General features: G+C 43.4%; 1 protein-coding gene across 1 annotated transcript; it reads left to right on the top strand.

Annotated features, from left to right (window-relative positions):
• Positions 1–2,720: 2,720 nt before the first annotated feature.
• prkag3b (protein kinase, AMP-activated, gamma 3b non-catalytic subunit) lies at positions 2,721–17,515 on the top strand. The gene is made up of 10 exons (XM_063496978.1): positions 2,721–2,816; positions 2,915–2,996; positions 6,359–6,417; positions 6,666–6,711; positions 10,830–10,884; positions 11,207–11,333; positions 11,821–11,986; positions 16,521–16,558; positions 16,806–16,952; positions 17,197–17,515. Exons 1-10 carry the CDS (start codon positions 2,736–2,738, stop codon positions 17,311–17,313), a joined length of 918 nt encoding a protein of 305 aa, XP_063353048.1. The 5' UTR covers positions 2,721–2,735; the 3' UTR covers positions 17,314–17,515.
• The last annotated feature ends 2,128 nt before the right edge of the window (positions 17,516–19,643 follow it).

Genomic DNA, 19,643 nt, shown 5'->3' with positions numbered 1-19,643 from the left:
TATAAAGTTCAGTTATCCTGGGAGAAGTTAAATGCACCTCATTAAAAGCCCTACATCAAAGTTGGTTATTAAAAATGTAAGCTAAAATATGAACATTTCCACATTTAAAATCAAAGTAATATTAGCTAACAAAGGTTGATTCTGCTCATCCAAGTCAAGATTAGCAGAATCAACCTTTGGGATTGACTTACCTGGATGATTGAGCATCAAGACACATATTAGCTAATATTTCTTGCAGCTGTTTCACAAGAATTAGAAACATTACAAAACTAAAAGTAATGTAAAATTCTTTAAGAGTAAAAATTACACTTTGGACAGAGCAGTTATGTCTACTGTTAAAACATGTCTGATGATCTAATAGTTAATCTTAAAAACACACAAACAGGATGAAATAGTTAATGAAATTGAAACTAATGGATGTGCTGAAGTGCCGCTGGTTGCTACCGTAGCTGGATGTTGTCACTGCTGTATCATCCACTGGTTCTCGAGTCTGCACTCAAGAACCAGTATAAATGTTAGCACTTTGGCTGTTTTCATGGAGCCAGAGGTGGAGGAGAGGATGGATTATTGGATATGCAGACATCTCGTACATACAAACTGCTTATTAAATCTGTGTTTCGTTTCCACTTTCAGAAGATGAAGTGACCGGGATGAGCGTCCTCTGCTCTGCTACAAACGTTAATAAGGCAATACCCCCCGTCTCCACCCACTGTCCCTCTAAATGCCACTCTCACACTTCAGTCCAGATTTAGACTTCAGTCTTTCCCAGACATTCTGTCCCAGCTGTCTCAGGCTTCACGGAGCAATTTGTCTCCCTCTTTCAGTTTGTCCAGTTTTCCGTCCTTCTCACCATGCCTGGACTCTTTCAACACCTCTTTATCTGACTTGGTAGCAAAGTCTCACAGGTCCTCCAGCTAGAAAGTCCGTCACAGTGCTGCTGTCTGTCATTTTGATGCCCAGGGTTTTGCGGGTCAGTGTGATTCTACAGGTGCAGACCTCTTATTGCTGTTGTCTGCAGGCTATGGAACCTCTGGCAGAGGTAAGACACTGTCCTAACCCTCCACCTCGCACCTCTATGTGCTGCTGTTTGTTGTACGTGACTTTGAAAAGTTGCTAAGAAAAAACACTGGAACTACTTTTACATTACCTCAGATTACACATAGATAATGAACTGGACTGGGTTAAAAACACTACTGCAGTCTACAGGAAGGGTCAGAGTCGTCACCTGAGGTCTTTTAACATCTGTCAGACAACACTCAGGATTTTCTGTGTGTTGTGGTCAGTGCTATCCTCGATGCTGTTGCATGCTGGGGCAGCAGGTTGAGGGCCGCAGATGCCAACAGACTCAATAAACTGATCCTAAGGCCAGTAACGTGGGGATGGAGCTGGACTCTCTTAAGGTGGTGTCTGAGAGGCAGATGTTAAGGATAATGTGATAAGGACAATGCTGGACAATACCTCCCACCCACTCCTCGATGTGCCGGCCAGTCACAGGAGCGCCTTCACTGACATACTGAGATTACCCATAATGCACCACTGAACGACACAGGAAATCATTCCTGCCTGTGGCTGTCTCTCTGCACAACTCCTCCATCTAATGGACGGTACATTGTACAATAGTTATACCCACATCCTTCACAGTGAAAATAACAACAGAGTTTTACAGTTTGACATTTAGAATCAAATGTCAAACATATATATTTAACCTCTGTAGTATTCTGGATAGCCATTTGTATATATCAGAGCTATTTCTTATATTTTGTAACTTTGTAATGTACTGTATTATTTAATTAGTTCAGATTGTTACTGTTCTTACAGTCTTGAAGCAACTGGAACCACACAGTTTCCTTAGGGATTAATAACATATTCTGATTCTGATAATTACTTTATAAAATAATGTGCAACCTTGTTTACACAACTAAATTCCAGGTGTAATCTGAAGCAGTGGAAAGTCGGGGACAGACACCTAACTGAAATAGTGATGACTTGAAGCTTTAGGGTTCATCAGTGCATTTATAAATATACACAATATGTTTAAAGCTAATGTTACAGGTACCAGGTTGCCCGGTACCTGTAACATACATATGTCCTGAAAACGGGAAAGAAATCAGACGGGGAGATGTGGCTCGTGTTTGCTGAATTCTCCATAATATTTATTCTGCTGCATATTTTCTGGTCACTTTACAAGTATTGAAACTGCACAGTTGCTATTTTCAAATATTGCTACACGGTGGTAAAATTGCCCTATTGCCCTGGTCCTTTTTTTTTTTTTTTTTTTGTATTTTAGTATCTTTAATATCTTACTGAATGTCTCAGTGTTTTTTGAAATTGGGATTGTAGATGCAGCAGTCCCAGCTACCAGTAAGATCAAGGAAAGAAGGAGCACGAGCAAATCAAAACTTACCAGGGGCCAAAGAAATAACCAGAGTAAATGTAAAAGGTGGTCCAAACATCACATCATCACATCAGACGTCTCTGTCCAGAAGACTGCAGATACTGTCAGCATCCTCAAACTCTCAAAACACTGTTAGACCCAAGCTTGAAGAACATATAATCTTTTTTTTGTGTGAAAACATTATGATGCCCTTATAAAAAAAATAAAAACCCTCATATAAATACCCAACATGAAACCAACATTTTTAACAGTAGTGTATATTATATTTCTTATTTGTCGGTGGCTTTACATAAGCAACACCTGCTCTTTTCCACAGGTCCAGACTGACACATTCATTTACATGAACTTCATGAAGAGTCACTCCTGCTACGATGCCATCCCAACCAGCTCCAAACTGGTCATCTTTGACACAACACTGCAGGTCGAATGTTCACAACACATCCTCTTATTCTGCCAGTAAAACAAGCCACAGTTACAAAACATGTTCATGGTTTCAGTGACTGGGTGTTTGTTTGGCAGGTGAAGAAGGCTTTCTTTGCTCTGGTGGCTAATGGTGTGAGGGCAGCGCCGCTGTGGGACAGCAAGCTTCAGTGTTTTGTAGGTGAGCCAGTAGCGGTTTTAGATACGGGCGACACGGGCGGTTGCCCGGGGCGGCATCGTGGTGGGGGGCGGCATCACGGGCATCGGCAAAAAAAAAAAAAATAGCTCGTACTCATGCTGCCCCGACATCATGCCAGCGCATATTGGGAATGGCATAGGCACCGATCGGTTTTCTATCGCCCATTTGCTGGGAGTAAGGGCGCCCTCCATTTGCGAGGTGCGCCTGCTGCTTTCTGCACAGGGGGGCAGGGCGGCGGGGGATTCACTGTCTGGCTGGAGCAGCATCTAATAACCAACTCGCAAAATAAAACAAAATAAAAACAAACCACCAAACACGAAAACACCAGACATTATGATACAGACTTATAATTTGCACCGATGTTTTTTCAAAATTCTATACGCGAAAAGTGAGCGCGAGAGCCCTCGGTGCGCCTGCGCGCTGCTGAAGTCAAAGTAAACTTTATTGTCATCTCCGCTACATACAGTCCAGTATATAGAGACGAGACCACGAGGCTCCAGTTACAACAGTGCAAGTAAACAAACAATAAATATTTAAGAGTAAGAAAATAAATATACACTTTAGGACCAGGGGTAAAGGGATCAATAACAATTTAACATTTATATTTTATATTTTGTTGATTTAAAGTCTCACACACAACCCGTTTTTAAAGTTTAAAAAAAAGAGAAAAGAAGAGGAGTGTAGCGACTTCCACAGTCGCTAGAGGCTGGGGATGGAGCCTGCCTATTTGCCTGACGCGCTGTCAACTTTACGCAATAATGCGAGAGGTGGAATTGCTTGCTTGTTTATTAAAGTGCTTGAAAAGTTTACAGAGCAATGTGATCGGCTCGCGATTCAAACTCTTAAAACATCACAGGCTCTAATGCAACAAGGGGAAACTCGTTGTGCTGCGGTCAACAAAAACTACGGCTACCCAGCCCTCCTCTCTGTCAAAATCAAACCAGTGAAAGACAGACTGACAACGCCCTCTTAATGTCACCGCTAGCACCCACGTGACTCCCGTTACACATCACCATAGCAACCAAACAAATGAAAACCCAGTGATCATTAAAATTCAATACCTTTAATTATGGCTCCTACAAGGAGAAACGAGCAAAAGATACAGGTAAGCAGCTGTGTGATTGGATAATGGCAGGTCATGTATCCTAAAACATTAAGAATCAGAATACTTTCTTAATCCCTAAGGAAATTATGTGGGTTACAGTTCCTCCAAGAAGAAATGGTAAAAATAGTAACAGTAACAGACTAAACTCCAAACAATACATTATGTTACAGATTTTAATATTAATTAGTCAGTGTCAATTGTTGATTTGTCCTGTTCTCATTGTATGACGAATTATGATGTCTGTTTAGTAGCCGTTTGCATACAATGCATACTCGCTCTCTCTTCATATGTGTGTGTGTGTGTGTGTGTGTGGGGGGGGGGGGGGGGGCGCCAGAGGGAGTGTTCGCCCAGGGCGCCAAACAGGCTAGGACCGCCACTGAGGTGAGCCATACATCATCTGTCTGTAGCACTGAGCGTCTTGCATGAGTAACATGAATCTCGATTGAAGCTTGAGCTCCCCTCATACAACCTTCAGTGGTTTATTAATTCTTTATAATCCAAGCTGCTCTGCGAATGCTTTCCCAGCTTGCATCTTACATTCTGCCACTGTGTGTTAGATGGTGTTTGGGGTACCTGAGCACAATCTGCAACTGTGCTGTTGGCTGTGGTAGGCTCCCCCCCTTTATGAATATGGTGCTTAGGACCTGTTTCTGTGTGCAGGAGGCGGCTGATGGTCACTCCACTCCTAACTCTATATCAATATCTATTATTAGTGATGAGCTGGGTTAAGGGGTTGAAGCCCATGCAGAGCACCAGTAAAGTAAATGATTGCTCCGATCAGAACACCTTGCCATCGGACTGAACAAGGTCTGCATCAGGGAAACCAAGAAATGCTGATAACAAGTGGACTACTGCAACAATCCATACAAGGACTAAAAACGTGGAACTGATTCAGTGGAATTATTTTTCTGTTATACGTCGCATGGGAAAAAACATCACTAAATAATTTCATTTCCTGGGCACAGGTGCCACCCACTCATTTAAATTCCTCAGGCATAAATTCAAGAACCTGCAGGGGTAGAACTTAGCGCACAAAGAAACCATTGCACACACTGAGCATTTGCATTGCACACGCTGCTACAGTGTCACTCCTAAAGGTAGTTCTTTGTGCTCACAGTGAAATCCTGCTGGCTTGAGTCAACTGCCTTTTGACTGGTTTCTTCAGCATAATCCAGTGACAGGTGTCAGGGTTTCCACAGCTACACAGTAAACAATAACTTGATAATTAATTTGGTAAACTTTATTTAACAAATTGTATTGAGCAGCACTGAATGCACCCATGAAATGAAATTATTTGCTTGGATTATGTTTTTCTTGCACACGACTCGACAGAAAAAATAATTTCATAATTGAATGCTACTATGCCAGTTCACCCAGGTGCAGATTATATGCAAAGCATCTAGGAACTTGGATATATAATACATATCTTTAAAAGTGTCCGGTTTCTAGCCACAGAGCCAGCCTCCATGATCATTTTATCAGTTGGTGTCACCAGCTCGGATGCTGGTCCTCTAGAAGACCATCGTGAGGTACACTGTGTTGGCCACAAATGGGTGATTAAAGATATCCAACATTTTAGGATTTAAGGATCACAGCTTTCCAAGAAAATAGAGCCTGCTCATCTCCGTCTTCTATAAAGCCTCTGTATTGGTCTTCCCATTCAGCCCGTTGTTGATCTGGTCACTGCAGTGTCTGTATACCACTATTACATCTACATCCTATTCCATAAGAGACACAGGTTATGTAGCTTTTCCCTTCTATTTTATGTGTAAGACCAGAGAGACCATCTCGCTGTCTTATATCTAGTCACATAGTCAGTCATCCATGAGATGGTGGCTTACTGACACTTCCTGTAGCATCAGCATCAGTAACATCAGCTGGATGGTATTAAATTCACTTGAAATCAAAGGTCATCCTCACTCTGCAGCCATTACTATCTAGATATGAGTAAGCTCTTGGAAGCATGTAGTAGATCCAAGACTAGTCTTCCAGTACCTTGATTAAATGAGACGTGAGGGCAACTGGTCAATAGTTATTAAGCTCTGATTGTGTTGATTTCTTCAGTATTGGAAGTAGAAAAGTAAAAGTAAAGTAGACAGCATTTCATGCTCACTTGTACTAAATAAGAAACTTCCAGATGTGTGTCAGTTAGCATCATAACTGACTTCTGATGAATCCATGTTCAATACGTCCAGTGTCACTCAGGCTAAACATGATGTATCTATATGTTTCTGTCCAGGTATGCTGACCATCACTGACTTCATTAACATACTACATCGATACTATAAGTCTCCTCTGGTGAGCTGAGTTTCTGAGTACTATAAATTTATTGTATATATTTAGCTGCTTTGTGTTTTAGTTTTGTGCTTTTAGCAGAAGAAGATGGATGGATGGATGGATGGATGCTTTTGTCAAATGCATTCACCCAGTGCTTTCAAATCATATTATAATACAAAAAAGCATACTGATTAAAAAAAAGTAAAAATCCTCCATCATGTCAGATGTTGCCATAAACATTGGATCTGAAATGTTTGGTTTGTCTGCAGGTTCAGATATATGAGCTTGAGGATCACAAGATAGAGACATGGAGAGGTCGGTTCAACAATACTGTCAGCAAGCATGAAAGAATAAGAATTTAGAACACCTTTCCAAAAAAGTTGTGACATTCAACAAGATGTAAATAAAAACAGAATGCTGTGGTTTATAAATATTTTAAATATGTTTTTTTTTAATGAAACAATCTTTTCTTGTTTGTTTGGAAATGTGCCTATTTTACTGTTTATCACTGCTTCCATAAAAAAAGACACTGAACTTGTATTTAGAGGTCATCTATGCGTATTAGAGATTCAGACTCTGCACAATATTGATTGATCCTCAACAGTGTGTACAGCTCTTGGAGCAACATACTCATGTTGCCATCCAGATGATGTTTTTGGTTTTTCCTCCCCCTTAGATGTTCTTGCTTATTTTAACAAGACAATAACCTCATTACATTGTATTCCAACAGCATAGCACTGAAGTAAGAGTTTGGGTGCTCCTGCCTGGATGTAGACTGGATTGGCAAGCTCACACACACACTCGAATATCCTCAAGAGGATTGCTGCTGGTCTAGTGTTCTGTGAACAGGACAAAACTGCATTGTTCCTCCTGGATCTGAAGTTTGACTAATGTATGAACTCTCCTTTCAAACACCCTGGCATAGACCTTCCAGGGATGCTGGATATGATATGACTGTACACCAACCAATGTCACTGGCAAAGTATGCCGCTGGTGACCCCTGACTTGAACATGTTACGGGCTGAGCATGACGCCGGCTCCACTCTGGATGCATCAGCTGCAGCTGCGTTTGCAGTGGCGCTTAAGCTGCCGGACTTTTGGCTCCACAATCCCCCGTCGTGGTTCGTGCACGTGGAGACTCAGTTCGCCCTTCGCAGCATCTCGGCTGATGACACAAAGTATCACCATGTGGTGGCCTCACCCGCTAGCCACCCATCGTGCGATGACCCTCCTCCGGGCCCCACCCGCCCAAGGGAAATACACCGCCCTTAAAGAGCTGCTTCTTCTGCACTACGCCCTCTCCAACGCGGAGTGAGCCAAAAAGCTTCTCTCCCTCTCGGGCCTGGGTGGTGGTACAGCTCGGAGAATATGCTGTCCTTGCTCGGACCGGATGACGGGGGATTCCTCTTCGCCCACCTCTTCTTCTGACAACTGCCGGCTGCCGTGAGCCCCTGGTACGGGTTAATTTAGTGACCTCCAGGTTTTCAGCGTTTGCTTCTGGAATTCCTAACGCTGACTGTCCCTAATTTCTCTAACACGGTGTCGAAGCACGGGATTGAGCATTATATTCCTACGGTCGGGGCCCGGTGTTCGCGTGCGCCGCCTCGACCCCAGTGAAACTCTCCGTTGCTCAGGAGGAGTCTGCGGCCATGGAGGGCCTTGGCAATGTACAGCACTCGAATAGTGCCTGGGCCTCTCCGCTACACATGGTGCCCAAATTGGATGGTTTGTGGCGGCCATGTGGAGATTTTCACCATTTAAATAATGTCACGGACAACAACCGTTACCCCATTCCCCACATTCAGGATTTTTCCGCCCATCTTACCGGGACCTCGATTTCTTTTCTAAAATTGACTTGGTGCAGGGGTATCATCAGGTTCCCGTGTGCACCAAAGAAAGGTGCTGCCCAGACTTTTCAGCGATTGATGGACTCTGTTTTGCGCGGGCTGCCTTTCATCTTTGTGTACCGGGACTATATTTTGGTGGCCAGCTGCTCAGAGAGTCAGCACGTGTCCCATCTGCGTCAAGTTTTTCAGAACTTGTTGGCACACGTCCTTATCATAAACACTTCCAAATGCCAGCTTGGGTTGCTGGTTCTGATTTCCTGGGGCACTGCATTTCCGCTGACGGTGTGGTCCCGTTGCCAGACATGCTCAATGTCATTTCGGCTTTTCCGCGTCCCGCGTCGGATGTCGCAGGAGTTCCTGGGGGTGATCAATTTTTACAACCGCTTTCTCCCCAGAGCTGCTCACCTGCTGCAGCCGCTCTACGCTGCATTGAAAGGTAAAACCGCTAAAGACGCTCCTGAACGAATCCAGGCATTTTCTAAAGCTAAGTCCACGCTGGCTAACGCCTCCCTGGTGGCCCACTTGTTTCCGTCGGTGGAGATCACGTTGCCCACCGATGCGTCGGACATGGCAGGGGGCGCCGTGTTAGACCAGCAGGTCTCCAGTGTCAGGCAACTGCTCACCTTTTTCAGTTGTACGCTCAGGGACAGCAAGCGCAAATACAGTGTTTTTGATAGGGAGTTGCTGGCCCTACACCTCGCAACGCAGCAATTTGATTTTTTTCTCGAGGCTCGTAGCTTTACTGCGTACGTTGATCAAAAAACCCTTGACGTTTGCAATCCAAGGTCTCTGATCTGTGGAGCATGCACCAGCAGCGCCAGTTGGCAGCCATTTCTGAGTTTACGACAGCTGCCTGTCGTAAACTAAAGGACAGGCCCATGTGGGACGGAGGTCCTCGCCTGCTTTGCAAGGTTTCCACCAGCCGCCCACGCCCGGTGGTTCCCCTTTTGTGGCGTTGTCCTGTTTTCGATTCGGTGCATGCCCTCTCTCATCCAGGCGTCCGGGCCTCAGTTAAGCTTTTCAGTGCCAGGTTCGTTAGCCCTGGCCTTTACAAATGGGTAAAGGTCTGGGCAGCGGCATGTATTCCATGCCAACATGCAAAGATCCATTGACACACACAGGCGCCCCTCGAACCCTTCCTTGTCCCCGGTAGGTGTTTTGATCATGTGCACGTTGATCTGGTTGGCCCTCTGCCGCAGTCACAAGGTTTCACGCACCTACTGGTGGACCCCACAACCAGGTGGCCGGAGGCGGTACCCTTGGCATCCACGACAGCGGCGGTGGTGGCCAGGACATTTTTGTTGATGTGGGTTTCGCGTTTCATTCCCCCCTGCTGACGTTACCTCAGACAGGGGCCCCCAGTTCGTTTTGGAGCTTTGGTCTGCCATGGCTCACAGCCTGGGGGTCAAGGTCCACCAAACCACAGCATACCACCCGCAAACCAATGGGATGTGCGAGCGGTTTCACGAGTCACTCAAGGCCTCCGGGGTTCTCTTACAGCTTTGCGCTGCGCGGTTAGGGAAGACCTCTGGGATTCTCCAGCTGAACTGGTCCTCGGCCAGCCGCTCCGGGATCCCTGGGGAATTCATGCCTGCGAGCCCCCCCCCCCTCGTGTTTCAATACCTCTATGCTGTCTCTCCGTCCCGCCAGAGACTCGTTTTCCATTCCTGGTGCACCATTGCCTGCCCGACCCTATTGTTCTGTATGACGGCCCATTCAGGGTTATTCAACCAGGCCGAAAACCTTTCCTTTTGGACTTTGGGGGTCGGCAGGAGGTTGTTCCTATTGATAGACTTAAGCCTGCACATGTCCTGCTGGATGATCAAGTGGTGCCGGCCCAGGCCCTCTTCCGCAGCTGTCCGCCTACCACCGGGCTGACAGACTTTGCTTTTTCCTGTAGGAGTGCTCCCCACCCGGCAGAGCTTGAGCTGTCTGCAGCTTTTCCTGACCGCCAGTGCCAGCCTTGTCCACAGGCTAGTCCCCCCAACCCCTCCATGCACAGTGTTACAAACACTATGTATGGAGCAGCCATAATTTCATTGTACATGTAGAATGACAATAAAGGGCTATTCTATTCTAAACCTGAAGGCTTTGCCTCCCGTTCTACTTTTAAATCCTAGGAACTACAAGTAAGCCTGCTGACTGCTGCCCATTTTCTGAGTTGTTGTTATATTTTAAGTTAAATATACGGTTTAAATGACTTGCTAATCACTACATTCTGTTTTTATTCACATTATTGACAGCATCCCAACATTTTTGGAAATGGGATTCTAATTCTTTTAAACCAACTATTCCCAAAACTTGCATTGTGGCCCACTGGTGGGATCTGAAGGTAGTGTGGAAGAGCAGTGAGAAATTATTTACAATAATTAGTTGCATAAAAAACTGAAAACACAAAAAGCAAACACTTGATCTTCGGCTTGTGCAATGATCAAGTTCTGATCAAAGGTTTGGCTGCACCACAAATGATGTTCATAGGCTACAATGGTCTTTAGTTTGGGAATGGCTGTTTTTTAAACATTTAAATTAGCTTTAGGCTATGTTTCCAAGTAGTTTCTGGTTTGTTTGTTTTTTTTCTATTTGCAGAAATCTATCTCCAGTACTCATTTAACAGACTAATCAGCATTACACCAGAGTCCAGGTAAGGCCAGCTCTAAAATTGATTTATTTAATTTAGTCATAATATAGTCACACTTTATCATTTTAAAGGCTACAGTTCTTTTCCTTAAATTACACCAGATTTACAACTACAATTTCAAACAAAGTACAAAATATCAACATTTATGGAATTTGGTATCTATTGACTTCCGACCAGTGTTCATTGCTAGAGCTAACTAATCTGACCATGGGCTGTTTGAAAGCCATATAAAATAATAAGCAGTGATGTAGGAAATTTACCATGGATAGCCTGTTTATTCTGAAATTCTTAAAATCCTAATCACAAATCGTGTTTGTCTTTTCAGTTTGTTTGATGCCATATACTCCCTGTTAAAGAATAAGATCCACCGCCTGCCAGTTATTGACCCAGCATCAGGAAACGTCCTCCACATCCTCACTCACAAACGCATACTCAAGTTTCTCCACATTTTTGTAAGGAGACACTTCTTGTGCAGCACACCGTTAACTTAATCCCATAATTTAATTGCAGTTAAAAGATTGTAATTTTGAGGGGCTACAGGTGCCCAGAAATACATCCGATGTGGTTAAAAAAATCATGGTAAATTACTCTGGACCACTGCTGTGCCTTAATACCTTGTAAATGTTTGTTTTTCTTGAACAGCATTGCTCTTGAAATGCAGTGATTTCTCATGCCACATAGTAGACAGAGGTAGAAATATGTAGCTCCTTTGTGTAACATATGATACAGATCGCAGCCTGGATACATCTGCATGCCCTCAATATGCTCACAAAAAGGGCTGTCATCACTGTTTAAAGATGTAATATCTACTTTTCCATTTTAATTGATGCATTATATTATTTCATGATATTGAAACATTATATATTAAGAATAATAATAGTGAAATGCAAAATCTCGAAATCACAATATATTATCTTTTATTATGTCTTTTTCCTTAAGGGATCTATGATTCCCAGACCCAGGTTTCTTCAAAGGCAAATCCGTGAAGTGCCGATTGGTACCTTTAAACATATTGCAACAATCCAGGAATCCGCTTCCGTCTACGATGCTCTGAGCATTTTTGTGGAGAGAAGAGTGTCAGCTCTGCCTGTGGTCAGTGAGCGAGGTAGTTTGATATCATGCTAATTTCCGTCATGCTAATTGTTCCTATTGATAGACTTAAGCTGAAAACTGCATTCTTCCTCCTGTATCCGAGGTTCTACTAATGGACAGACTCCCCTTTCCAGCACCCTAACATAGACTTTCCAGGGAGGCTAGGGAGTGTGATCCTTCAATAGTTTGAACACACCCTCCAGTCTCCCTTCTTAAAAATGGGGACCACCACACCAGTCTGCCAGTCCAGAGGTACCGCCCCTGATCTCCACTTCAGGAACTCAGGGCGAACCTCATCCACCCCAGGAGTTGTTTAACTGCCTCAATGACCTTGCTCCTGAAGATAGGTGAGTTGTCCCCCGCATCCGTATCAGACTCTGCTTCCTCCACGGAAAACGTGTCAGTGGGATTAAGGAGATCCTCAAAGTATTCCTTCCACCACCGGACAACTCCTCCCACACTTGAGTTTTTGCTTCAGCCACTGCCTGAGCCACGTTCCTCTTGGCCTGTTGGTACCATTGACTGTAGAAAACATGGACGACGCGACAGCTCCCCAAAGCCAAGCCAAATCGTCTCTATCGCCCCCTGGTGTCTGGCTGCAGTATAGGTCATAAACCCCGCCTCCTCCATGTTAGCGGATGGGACTGGGGTCAGACTAAAATAAATAAATTCTCCTCAGATAATTTTTTTCCAAAGATTCTTTCTTTTGTTATCAATAGTTCTCATCATGCTGATTGATGTCCAAGGGGTCTCCTCTCCCATAAGTTTGATTCTAATTCCTACCGCGGTGATGTTAAATTGGGGTGAAACGTCATCATAACAGCTTTGACTGGCAGCTGCAGTCATGGAGAAACTTGCGTATCTCTGTTCGGGAATAGCAGATAGAGCGTAGGCTCTGAGAAGAGGGCCAGCATTTACGCTACGAAAACACGACCGACTGTTTTAACCTGACAGCCTGAGGTGTTCTTCAGAAAACTGGACTACCCGACAGAAGGACCCGAGGCCCCGCTGCACTTTTTCGGTAAGTTAAACGTGTTTGTAAGCTAATCCGTAACTACCGTCCTTAGCTCGGTCCTGAGACCTAGCTAGCTAAGATGAGCACTCGGCTGTCAGGGTTCGTTTAGCTGTGCAGGTGAATGAATTTACTAAAGAAATTTACTAAAGAAATCAAGAGAAACGCCCCGGGCTGCTCAGTCACTAATTACTGTTACTGTACTTTTATTACAAGTATTATACTGTAAAAGCAACAGGCTGCATCCTGCTTCAGCTCCTGTGCAGAGCTGAGTATTAAAGATGTGCAAACAACAGCATGTTTTCAGTCTCTTGCCACATCTGTAAAGACAGTAACAATTTTTTTAAAAGCTTGTACTTCAGTAACTCCTCATTAATCAGGAACTATGGATTAAAGTACTGTAGTGTACTGTAATACTGAAAAAATGTAAGAGAAGAACTTCAGATCCTGAGTGTGTGAGGACAGAAGAATCAGCTTTATTTCAATCTTGAGGGATAAAATTTATATCTGAGTTTGATGGTTCTGTTCTCTTTGTGTTTACAGGAGCTGCCCTCAGATTCAGACCTCAGCACCACCCAGTGACAGCAGACAGATCATCCAACATGTTCACATGTTAACTGCAAAATTAGCTGATGAAAACAGTACAAAGGTTAAAGTACCACATGTGCTGTAGTGAAAGCTGCAGCTTTATTGATAAAGTTAAAGACAAAAAAACAAAAGGATTAATCACTCATGTAACTGTGTCGCTATATATCAGCATTAACAGGACCTCAGTTTGGTGTTTCAGAAAGATGCTGATCTCAGACCTGCACAGCTTCTGTTTTAAACACTTGATGTACTCAGCTGCATGAAGAGCATGAGATTTTCTCTAACACAATTAAATAAAACCTGATGAAGGTCAAAGGTCGTCACTTGTATGTTGAACTACAAACTTGTCATCTGGAATTCTTTCACAGTTTTTTGCAGATAGTGTGTTATTTACCATAAAGTGATTCAGAGTTATTCATACCAGAGTAACCAGAGAGGATCATATATTTTTAAATATATAACTTTCTACAGGACTGAATATAATATCTTTATGTAAAAGTCCGGAGCCTCTGGGGAGTATCTGAGTATTTATAACATTACACAAACCAAAAGTCTCAATCACAGTGTTCATGAAATGCTGGGTTTATCCATCTCCTGGATCGGGCCTACGGAGGAGTGCTGAAGATTTCCCTGTGAGGGAGCTGCTGGTGAAGATCATGAGTCCTGCTTGATCAATGCGATGAGCTTCAGTCTTCCTGGTGTTTCTTAAATGATGCCTCTTACAGCGGGTCAACAGAACATCTGGCACAGGACAGCTGTGATAAAAGAAAAGGAAGAAGTTTCTCCAAACCTCTGGACCCAGGAAACCCAGCTTGGTCCTGATGGTCTCCCTCACTAGTTTCTCTCCAGGGTGAATGTAGCTGTTGATATAATATGGACTCTGTTATTAAATGAAAAGAACAAATTAGACTACACTACTGAAACGTTCTGCTGATGTTTTTAAAGTTTCCATGTTACCAGGCTGTAGAGGGCTCTGAAGATTTAAACAGTTTTAGATCCATTACTCTCACAGTCTTATGTTAAAATCTCAAAGGACAGAATTATATTTCTGATATTAACAGTAACTCTGGGCCTCTGTGGAGTGTGCAGATGATCTCATCGCTGTCTAAAAATGGATAAAAAAAACATAAGAAGTGCTGAATCCTTCAATAACACAGACTATTAGAGTATTAGGTGTGTAGCATCGCTAACTAGCTAGCAACAAGCCTCCAACACAGTGCGTATGCTAGCGGCTAATCTAACTAACGAATTAACAACAGTGATTTTAGAACTATAAGATGATAAGCTGTGTGCCTTTTTTTATAACAGTGACATGGTTGTATTTACCTTAATTAAACGAGTCGTCAGTCGCGGTAAACCAGCAAAAAACTCGAGCAGCCGGGCTACGTAAAAAGTGTAGGGGGGCGTGTTTGCAGTCATGTCCAGCGGGTGTGTGGGCGGGAGCGTTACACAGTCGCTCCACCTCAAGTCACTACTGCGCAGACTCTGGCTCCAAATTTGCAAGATGGCAGCCTCCACAAGCGGGGTATTTTGGCTTCATTTTTGCACAATGGTAGGAGGCGGGGTCGCGTCGTCCATGTTTTCTACAGTCAATGGTTGGTACCTATCAGCTGCCTTCAAAGTTCCACAGGCTAACCAAGCCAGAGAGGACTCCTTCTTCAGCCTGGTGGCTCCCTTCACCTCTGGTGTCAACCATTTGGTTCAGGGGTTGTGGCCACCTTGTGGCTGCAGCTCAGTGCAGCCTTGGCAATGGAGGTCCTGAACATGGTCAGTTCGGACTCAATGTTCCCAATCTCCCTCGGAATGTTACTGAAGCTCTGCGGGAGGTATGCGTTGAAGATCTCGTAGACTGGGGCCTCTGTCAGGCATTCCCAGCGCCAGGTCTGTCCAGCATCCTCCCCCACTACCTGATCCAACTCACCACCAGCCCCTCTCTTTACCCAAGTGTCTAGAACATATGGCGGCAGGTCTGGTAATACGATTACAAAATTGATTATCAACCTGTGGCCTAGGGCGTCCTGGTGCTACGTGCACTTACGGACACTCTTATGTTTGAACTTGGTGTTGGTTATGGACAAACTGTGGTTGGCACAGAAGTCCAAGAACAAAACACCACTTAGGTTCAGATCTGGGAGGCCGTTCCTCCAAATCACGCCCCTCCAGGTATCACTGTTGTTGCCCACATGAAGTCTCACAGTAGGACAACAAAGTCCCCAGGTTGAGCACCCTCAGCACACCACCCAGGGACTCCAAGAAGGCTGGGTGCTCTGAATTGTCATGCTAAGTTAATGTTGTTATTCACCTGGAAAATTTGAAGTTTGCATGATCATGAGTCATCAGCAGGTAATCACATGCAACTAACTGAATTTTGTAATATATGAAAAAGCTTGATACGTTTACATATTTAATTCTTCACCACTGATTACTGCTCATGTTAGTCTTTATTCTCTTACCAGCATGTAAAGCTTTCAGTCCCTGGTCTTGTCATAATACAGATTACTAAAGAAGATCAGCTTTTTTTTTTGCTATTTGACAATGAAAGGCTTCGACGCTTCAAGGCCTTCTGTTATAACATTTTCATGTGCACATGTTATATAGATGTAAATTCCATACAAAGCAGCAGAGGTGAACCTAGCCCTGCCACCAACCCTAATCAGAGACCTAGTGGATGCAAAGGAGTTAAGAATAAAATTCTACCAATTGATTTTTGACAAGGCTGACAATAATGACAACAGTTTGTAAAGCTGTTATCAAGGCAAACAATAGCCATATTAAACCAAAAACCTTCATATTACGAAGAGTCATAATATGAAGGTTTTTGATTTGTTTGCTACATAATTTAATAAAAAAATGTTTTATTGTTCTTCTTCAGTTTTCTTGCATACTTTGGAAAATGGTAAAAAAAAAAAAACTTACCCCATGGCCTTTCTGTGTATGTCCTCTGTAGGTAAAGTGGTGGCGCTATACTCCAGATTTGATGTTATTGTAAGTTGCTGGGTTTTTTTTTTCATGTATTATGTATGCTAAATAGGACCCACATGTGTTACACTGTATATCTTCACACACAATTTCTGATTAAAATACCATAAATTTATTAAAGAAAAAATAGAAACAGTTCAGAGTTAAATACTTTATATATAAGCAGTTAATCCAGAAATGTTATTATCTTATGAAAGTAAAATCAGTAGCTGCTAACAACATTAAGCATTGTTGTTTTTTTTCTGTCCCTAAGAACCTTGCAGCCCAGAAAAACTATAACAACTTAAATATGACAATGCGGGAAGCCATTGCATCCAGATTCTGCTGTGTTGAGGGGGTCCTTAAGTGCTACCCTCATGAAACACTGGAGACCATCATTGATCGCATCGCACAGGCAGAGGTAATACAGTGCAGCCTGCAGCGCTGCAAAAATAATACTTATACACAAACTGGGATACTGTTGGTGGCAATATGAGTCAGAAGTGAGAGCTCTTGACTGTGTAAGTTAGTCCAAGCTACAATTAGGTTCAGGTACATTAGGTAGATGCACAACCTAAGTACTTAAAAATACAGCTTCGATACCTAATGTATACTGATGTATCCAGCAGAGTGGAGCTGAAAAATGTTATCTTTTGTTTCACCAGGTACATCGGTTGGTGTTGGTTGACACTGATGATGTGGTGAGAGGGATTGTGTCTTTATCTGACCTTCTCCAAGCCCTCGTTCTCTCTCCTGCAGGCATTGATGCACTGTACTCCTAAGCAATGTTCCCTCTAATTTTTCATGTGTCTGAGCGAACACACAAACTCCCTGAGCGGTCCCTTGGACCACTGTGAGCAACAGCAGACGTGTGCACTGTGGTCACGCCAGCATCCAATCCATCCAAGTTACATGGTTTATTAAAATAATCAAATTACAGCATTTACATTTATGTTAGACTACTTTTAATTAACTGCTTTAGCCCACTTACAATGAAAATTTGAAAAAATCTTGTTCATGACATGTGTAGTATGTTAACACTATTGGAAGTAAAAATAACTTGAACTCCAATTTTGAAAACACAACTTTCTTTCTTTTTTTTATATAAAGCTCTGACTTGTATTATGAGTCTGAGTCTGTGGTCTGGGAGAGAGTCCTGTAACTCTCTGTCTGCAAAATACAGTATATAATGACCAATGTTGGGCAATTAATTATATAGTTACTTCTTCAAAAAAGTAACTGAGTTTTGCAAACAACAAAGTTTTTTGCAGCTGTTTACCTAAAAATGCAGCCAAGGCGTTTTTAAATAAACATTTCAAACTATTTACAGAACAATCAGCTGTTCTGCATCAAATTTGATGCCACACACCTTCCTAAACAACTAAATGCCATGTTGCCGTATCATTTTTTTTTTTTTTTTGCCTGTCCCATTTGGTTCTTTAGCCGTCAGAATTGTTGTCTGAAGACCAACAAGGATACTCAATGGATTTACTTTGAAATGGATCATCACGGCCTTGCCGTATTGGTCCATTTGATCGACCTTTGTTGTTATTATTTATTTTATTTTATTTTCAGTTGTTACAGACGGGACAGACATGACTGGGGGATAGGAAAGGGAGAAAGAAAGATGAAGGAAAAGAAAATCAGAAGGGAAGAGGGACAGTGAGAAAGGGCACTTAAAAAGAGAAAGAAAAAAAAATCTCCTGGATCACCTGTTGAGAGAAAAAGAAGAGAAAACAAGGAAAAAAAAAAAGAGCAACATACTAAACACAACACCATCACGTTAATCTAGCTAAGTGTAAACATCAGTAAATACTAAATATTGAATGTTGTTGTGCAGCACGCAGGACCGACAGCGCACAATGTGCTTTGAAGTAGCAGCCAAGAAAGGTGTAGTTTATGTCTATGAACAGTGAACACCCGTGTGCACACCTGTGTGGATCAGCGCGCTTGTATTCAAAAGGTTTCCCCATGTAACGGTCTGCTAGAGGGTGTAGAGAGCCATAGCCCCGTCCCCCAGGGCATGAAGCAGGCATGGAGGAGATCCAGGCTCCAGACATCCAGAGGCCCCAGAGTGCGAGAGCCCAAGGAGGACCACCGGAGGGGCATCCGTGCCACCCTCCTGGGAAGAGCTGAGGAGATCTCCAGACGAGGGGTCACCCAGTAGCCACAGAGCAGAAGCCAGAGGGGGCTGCACTGGCGTGCCCGCCGGCCCTGCCGGCAGCCAGCTGTGCCAGAGTGAACCGAGCCGCAGGCCCAGAGGCCGGAGGCCCGAGGGCTGCCATATCATTTTGTGATTGGTCCACATGGTACATTTTTCCACCAATAGGAAAGGGTGGGGGTTTTTGGGGTTTTTTTTAATCACAGGTGGAGAGCGCTTTCGAGCGTTTTCCTTATAAAACACAGTTTTTGCCATTTCTTCCTGCAGTAAATATAAACACTGATAGTATTCAGGAAGAAAACCAAACATTGCAGATATTTTTATCATAACTCTGGTTTTATGTGGCCTATCAACACAATTTAAAAACTGGTATAAAGTCCACACTTTTTCCATCAATTGTTCCGTCTGTCTTGCTCACATCTCCAATGGTTGTACACGTTGTCATTAACGTGGCTTCACTCCACATCAGCCACGCCGCTTTGCCAGCTAAAACACCGGTGTCGGCACATAAGGACGCTGTCATAGCCTGTCAACCACGTTGATTAGCTGCGTATATACGAATGTGAATCGCATCATTGGCTGGAGCAGCCAGTCACCGGTCACTTACTGACGCACACTGCAAAACAGAATGAATTGTTAACGTATTTATTTTAATTTCAATTCAGGTTAGATTTTTGTTTTGTGTGCAACGCCGATTTTCTGTGTGCAGAGACCATGCCAGCAGTGCGCGACTGTGCACGCACGGAGCTTAGAGGGAACATGGCTCCTAAGTCCAACCCATACTCTCCTTTGAGGAGCCGCCCATCCACCTATTTGCCTTGAAATCCTTAAAGGTTTCCTGCTCCTTCTGGTGTTCTTGCCTTCCTTCTGAAGGCAATGGAGATTTTTTCTTTCTGGCATCAGTGTTCTAACCCTACTATAGTCCTCCTTCATAATATCTCCTCCTAATTC

This window comes from Pelmatolapia mariae, linkage group LG16_19 (assembly GCF_036321145.2).
Source record: "Pelmatolapia mariae isolate MD_Pm_ZW linkage group LG16_19, Pm_UMD_F_2, whole genome shotgun sequence".
NCBI lineage: Eukaryota > Metazoa > Chordata > Actinopteri > Cichliformes > Cichlidae > Pelmatolapia > Pelmatolapia mariae.
The sequence above is the reverse complement of the archived record's forward strand: the minus strand, read 5'-3'. Positions and strand labels throughout refer to the sequence as shown.